The sequence below is a fragment of the Pseudoliparis swirei genome, chromosome 12 (genome assembly GCF_029220125.1).
Source record: "Pseudoliparis swirei isolate HS2019 ecotype Mariana Trench chromosome 12, NWPU_hadal_v1, whole genome shotgun sequence".
In the NCBI taxonomy this organism is placed as follows: Eukaryota; Metazoa; Chordata; class Actinopteri; order Perciformes; family Liparidae; genus Pseudoliparis; species Pseudoliparis swirei.
The window spans coordinates 964174-970619 of record NC_079399.1 but is presented as its reverse complement, the minus strand read 5'-3'; the positions used below and the strand labels follow the sequence as shown (position 1 = coordinate 970619).

At 48.0% G+C, this 6446-nt stretch overlaps 1 protein-coding gene across 3 annotated transcripts; it reads left to right on the top strand.

The window, feature by feature from the left end:
- Window positions 1-2515: 2515 nt before the first annotated feature.
- allc (allantoicase) lies at window positions 2516-4082 on the top strand. Of its 3 annotated transcripts, none has more exons than XM_056427690.1 (5): window positions 2516-2652; window positions 2992-3088; window positions 3169-3272; window positions 3434-3637; window positions 3876-4082. In XM_056427690.1, the coding sequence occupies exons 1-4, from the start codon at window positions 2599-2601 to the stop codon at window positions 3614-3616; spliced, it is 438 nt and encodes a 145-aa protein (XP_056283665.1). In that variant the 5' UTR covers window positions 2516-2598; the 3' UTR covers window positions 3617-3637; window positions 3876-4082. The 3 variants fall into 3 exon arrangements, with proteins under 3 accessions (XP_056283665.1, XP_056283663.1, XP_056283664.1); XM_056427688.1 differs by having other exon boundaries at window positions 2522-2652; window positions 2980-3088; window positions 3876-4063; XM_056427689.1 differs by lacking the exon at window positions 3876-4082 and having other exon boundaries at window positions 2522-2652; window positions 2980-3088; window positions 3434-3642.
- Window positions 4083-6446: the final 2364 nt, after the last annotated feature.

Below are 6446 nucleotides of genomic sequence, written 5' to 3'. Positions count from 1 at the left end.
CACTAGAGGGACCAGAGACTAGAGGGACCAGAGACTAGAGGGACCAGAGACTAGAGGGACCACAGACTAGAGGGACCACAGACTAGAGGGACCAGAGACTAGAGGGACCAGAGACTAGAGGGACCACAGACTAGAGGGACCAGAGACTAGAGGGACCAGAGACTAGAGGGACCACAGAGACCAGAGACTAGAGGACCACTAGAGACTAGAGGACCACTAGAGACCAGAGGACCACTAGAGGACCACTAGAGACTAGAGGGACCACTAGAGGGACCACTAGAGACTAGAGGGACCACTAGAGACTAGAGGGACCACTAGAGGGACCACTAGAGACTAGAGGGACCACTAGAGACCAGAGGGACCACAGAGGGACCACTAGAGGACCACTAGAGACCAGGAGGACCACTGAGACTAGAGGGACACTAGAGACCAGAGGGACCACTAGAGGACCAGAGACCAGAGGACCAGAGACCAGAGGACCACTAGAGGACAGAGGACACCAGAGACTAGAGGGACCACTAGAGGCTAGAGGGACCACTAGAGGCTAGAGGGACCACTAGAGACTAGAGGGACCACTAGAGGGATCACTAGAGACTAGAGGGACCACTAGAGGGACCACTAGAGGGACCACTAGAGACTAGAGGGACACTAGAGGCTAGAGGACACCAGAGACTAGAGGGACCACCAGAGACTAGAGGGACCACTAGAGACCAGAGGACCACTAGAGGGACCAGAGACCAGAGGACCACTAGAGACCAGAGGGACCACTAGAGACCAGAGGACCACTAGAGGACCAGAGACCAGAGGACCACTAGAGGACCACTAGAGACTAGAGGGACCACTAGAGACCAGAGGGACCACTAGAGACCAGAGGACCACTAGAGACTAGAGGGACCACTAGAGGGACCAGAGGACTAGAGGGACCACTAGAGAGGGACCACCAGAGACTAGAGGACCACTAGAGGACCACTAGAGACCAGAGGGACCACCAGAGGGACCACCAGAGACCAGAGGACCACTAGAGACCAGAGGGACCACTGGAGGACACTAGAGACTAGAGGGACCACTAGAGGGACCACTAGAGACCAGAGGACCACTAGAGACCAGAGGACCACTAGAGACTAGAGGGACCACTAGAGGGACCACTAGAGGGACCACTAGAGACTAGAGGGACCACTAGAGACCAGGAGGACCACTAGAGGCTGAGGACCACTAGAGACTAGAGGGACCACTAGAGACTAGAGGGACACTGAGACTAGAGGGACAGAGGACCACTAGAGACCAGAGGACCACCAGAGGACCACTAGAGACTAGAGGGACCACCAGACTAGAGGGACCACTAGAGGACCAGAGACTAGAGGGACCACTAGAGACTAGAGGGACCACTAGAGGCTAGAGGGACCACTAGAGACTAGAGGGACCACTAGAGGGACCACTAGAGACTAGAGGGACCACTAGAGGGACCACTAGAGACTAGAGGGACCACTAGAGGGACCACTACTAGAGGGACCACTAGAGGGACCACTAGAGGGATCACTAGAGACTAGAGGGACCACTAGAGGGACCACTAGAGGGACCACTAGAGACTAGAGGGACCACTAGAGGCTAGAGGGACCACTAGAGACCAGAGGACCACTAGAGACCAGAGGGACCACCAGAGGGTCCACTAGAGACTAGAGGGACCACTAGAGGACCACTAGAGACCAGAGGGACACTAGAGACCAGAGGGACCACTAGAGGCCTAGAGGACCACTAGAGACCAGAGGGACCAGAGGACCACTAGAGGGACCACTAGAGGCCAGAGGACCACTGAGACTAGAGGGACCACTAGAGGGACCACTAGAGACTAGAGGGACCACTAGAGGGACCACTAGAGACTAGAGGGACCACTAGAGACTAGAGGGACCACTAGAGACTAGAGGGACCACCAGAGGGACCACTAGAGACCACTAGAGACTAGAGGGACCACTAGAGACTAGAGGGACCACTAGAGGCTAGAGGGACCACTAGAGACTAGAGGGACCACTAGAGGCTAGAGGGACCACTAGAGACTAGAGGGACCACTAGAGACTAGAGGGACCACTAGAGGGACCACTAGAGGCTAGAGGGACCACTAGAGACTAGAGGGACCACTAGAGGGACCACTAGAGACTAGAGGGACCACTAGAGGGACCACTAGAGGGACACTAGAGACTAGAGGGACCACTAGAGGCTAGAGGGACCACTAGAGACTAGAGGGATCACTAGAGACTAGAGGGACCACTAGAGGCTAGAGGGACCACTAGAGACTAGAGGGACCACTAGAGGGACCACTAGAGACTAGAGGGACCACTAGAGGGACCACTAGAGACTAGAGGACCACTCAGGACAGAGGGACCACTGGAGGGACCACTAGAGACTAGAGGGACTAGAGGGACCACTAGAGACTAGAGGGACCACTAGAGGGACACTAGAGACAGAGGGACCTAGAGGGACCACTAGAGACTAGAGGGACCACTAGAGACTAGAGGGACCACTAGAGGGACCACTAGAGACTAGAGGGACCACTAGAGACTAGAGGCCCCTCTGTGTGTTTCAGGTCTCGGCCGAGCTGCCAACATGGCCGACGGCTGGGAGACGGCCCGCCGACTGGACCGACCCAAACACCTGGAGGTCAGAAGCTTCTTCACTGCTTAGTGTCCAAGACGTACGTTGTGTACACTGTGTACATTGTGTACATTGTGTACATCGTGTACATTGTGTACATCGTGTACACTGTGTACATCGTGTACATCGTGTACACTGTGTACGTTGTGTACACTGTGTACATTGTGTACATTGTGTACACTGTGTACATTGTGTACATCGTGTACACTGTGTACGTCGTGTACGTTGTGTACATTGTGTACATCGTGTACACTGTGTACGTCGTGTACGTCGTGTACGTTGTGTACATCGTGTACATCGTGTACATCGTGTACACCTGTCCCCTGGTCTCAGGTGGACCAGCAGGGGGTCCTCCAGGTCCCCGGCTCGGAGTGGGCCGTGTTCCGTCTCGGTTGCCCGGGTCTCATCAGCCGTGTGGAGGTCCACACCGACCACTTCAAAGGTCAAAGGTCACTCACACCTGCTGCTCCGCTCCACTTGGCTCCGCCCCCTGAGCAGGCGCTTACCTGCGTGTCTCCACAGGTAACTTCCCAGACTCCTGCCGGCTGGAGGCCTGCTTCCTGAGCCCCAAGGCCGAGAGCAGCTGGAGGTCCGGGAGCTGGGGGGTCCTCCTGCCCCCCCAGAAGGTACGTTACCCTCCTGAACTGCTTCCTGTCCGGGTTGAACTGCTTCCTGTTTGTGTTGAACTGCTTCCTGTTTGTGTTTAACAGCTTCCTTTTTGTGTTAAACTGCTTCCTGTTTGTGTTAAACTACTTCCTGTCTGTGTTAAACTACTTCCTGTCTGCAGCTGCGTCCTCATCACAGATGTGTCTTCGGCGAGGACGAGCTCGCGCTGCGCTCACCTGTCACTCACGTGCGTCTCGTCATCAGCCCGGACGGAGGCGTCAGCAGGCTCCGCCTCTGGGGTCGACCCACGGTCCCCCCCGCCGCTGCTCCGACCAATCAGGAGAGACCGGCCTCCAAACTCTGACGCTGTTGAATAAAACATCAAGTGTGTCTGATGGTCATCAATACTTTTAAACACAATGATATATATATGTACATATATATATACAAATATATATATACAAATATATATATGTACATATATATATACAAATATATATATACAAATATATATATGTACATATATATATACAAATATATATATGTACATATATATATATGTACATATATATATAGTGCCGACCTTTGACCTCCTCTTGGGGATCTCCCTGTTGATCTAACAGCTGCACAGGTGCATTCTGGGAGTCGAGGTCCGGTCTCAATCACCATTTCACATCTGGAAAGACTCAACATCACAGAGCCTCTCTCTCCTCGCCATCCCATAATGACCTTCTTCACTCGCATCATATCAAACATCACTCCATCCGCCACATTTATATATATATATGTACATATTAGGGCTGTCAATCGATTAAAAAAAATTTACTAATTAATCGCACATTTTGAAATTGCGATTAATTAATCGCGCTTAAAAGTGTTTTCCTTCTTTTTAAAGACAAAACTTCACACAGAGCTGTGTTTTCAAAGAGGCTCCTACCTATAAAGTGCCAGCAAGGTATTTAATATCGTGGATGATAAATTGTTTCTTCAGTGAAACATCAGATTAGTAAAAAAAAAGAAGTATATTGAGACCCCATTGGTCCTGTCATCTTTACCACTGAACAGCAGAACCAGTGGCCTTGGTAACTGACTGACATTCACATATGTCACGTTAACCCTCTGGAGGCTGGGGGCATTTTATACATTTTACAAAATAAATTAAATTCACCGTTTAAAGTCTTTTGCATGTGACACATCCCCACGTGTTATACATCAAACATTCCAGAACAATCTCAGCTCTGAAATGAGCCTCATTGTCCTCGCGCCGTGTTCTCTGGTGCTCTGACTGACAGGCTGCTAAATGAGCCTCACCTGTGAGGTGGGAGGTCCTTTGTGATTTACTGAGTGTTCATTGGTTGTTTTTTTACCGAAATGTTGACAGACAAACGGATTGACAAATCACGGTGAAGGTTTCGTGTGACGAGTTCTTTCCGCGCCGCGTCCCCCGACACGTCGCCCCTCCGTTCCTCTGTGTGTCAGAGGGGGAGACGGGAGGAAGGAGGAGCAGGAGGAAACCCGACTGATTCATCCACGAGTTAAACTGATTTATGATCCTTATTTTCGCGGAGAAATAATTGTTTTGAAAACGGAAACAGTGTCAAACCGTACTGCCGCGGTTAAAAAAAAAAAAAAAAAAGTTGCGTTAATTGCGTTAAAAGATTTTAGTGCGTTAACGCGGCCAAATTAATCGCGTAGATTAACGCGTTAACGCTGACAGCCCTTGTACATATATATATATATCCTCTGGACTGCAACAAGCTGACAGCTGATTGGTCGATCGCTTTAGGCTCTAAGTAAGCTTCACAGAAGAAACAAGAAACTATTACTGACTAGGCTGTACTAGTTAGGTTCATACTACTAAACTACAAGTTAGGTTCATACAACTAAACTACTAGTTAGGTTCACACTACTAAACTACTAGTTAGGTTCACACAACTAAACTACTAGTTAGGTTCATACTACTAAACTACAAGTTAGGTTCATACTACTAAACTACTAGTTAGGTTCACACAACTAAACTACTAGTTAGGTTCATACTACTAAACTACAAGTTAGGTTCATACTACTAAACTACTAGTTAGGTTCACACTACTAAACTACTAGTTAGGTTCACACTACTAAACTACTAGTTAGGTTCACACAACTAAACTACTAGTTAGGTTCATACTACTAAACTACTAGTTAGGTTCACACTACTAAACTACTAGTTAGGTTCACACAACTAAACTACTAGTTAGGTTCATACTACTAAACTACTAGTTAAGTTCACACAACTAAACTACTAGTTAGGTTCACACAACTAAGAATATACACTTTTATTTATCCCCAAGGGGAAATTAGTTCTCTGCATTTAACCCATCCTTAGTTATTAAGGAGCAGTGGGCTGCGGTGAAGCGCCCGGGAAGCAACTGGGGTTCAGTGCCTTGCTCAAGGACACTTCGACTTGCAACTAATGGGGAGAGCGGGGATCGAACCCACAACCCTGCGGTTGCAGGACGGCCCTCTTACCCCACTGAGCTAAAGCCGCTAACTAAACTACTAGTTAGGTTCATACTACTAAACTACTAGTTAGGTTCACACTACTAAACTACTAGTTAGGTTCACACAACTAAACTACTAGTTAGGTTCATACTACTAAACTACTAGTTAAGTTCACACAACTAAACTACTAGTTAGGTTCACACAACTAAACTACTAGTTAGGTTCACACAACTAAACTACAAGTTAGGTTCATACTACTAAACTACTAGTTAAGTTCACACAACTAAACTACTAGTTAGGTTCACACAACTAAACTACTAGCTAGGTTCATACTACTAAACTACTAGTTAGGTTCACACTACTAAACTACTAGTTAGGTTCACACTACTAAACTACTAGTTAGGTTCACACAACTAAACTACTAGTTAGGTTCATACTACTAAACTACAAGTTAGGTTCATACTACTAAACTACTAGTTAGGTTCACACAACTAAACTACGAGTTAGGTTCATACTACTAAACTACAAGTTAGGTTCATACTACTAAACTACTTTTTAGGTTCACACTACTAAACTACTAGTTAGGTTCATACTACTAAACTACTAGTTAGGTTCATACAACTAAACTACTAACCAGAGCAGAAAGAGAAGTGGGAGGCCCCGGTGCACAACTCAGCAAGAAGACAAGTACATTAGAGTCTCTAGTTTGAGAA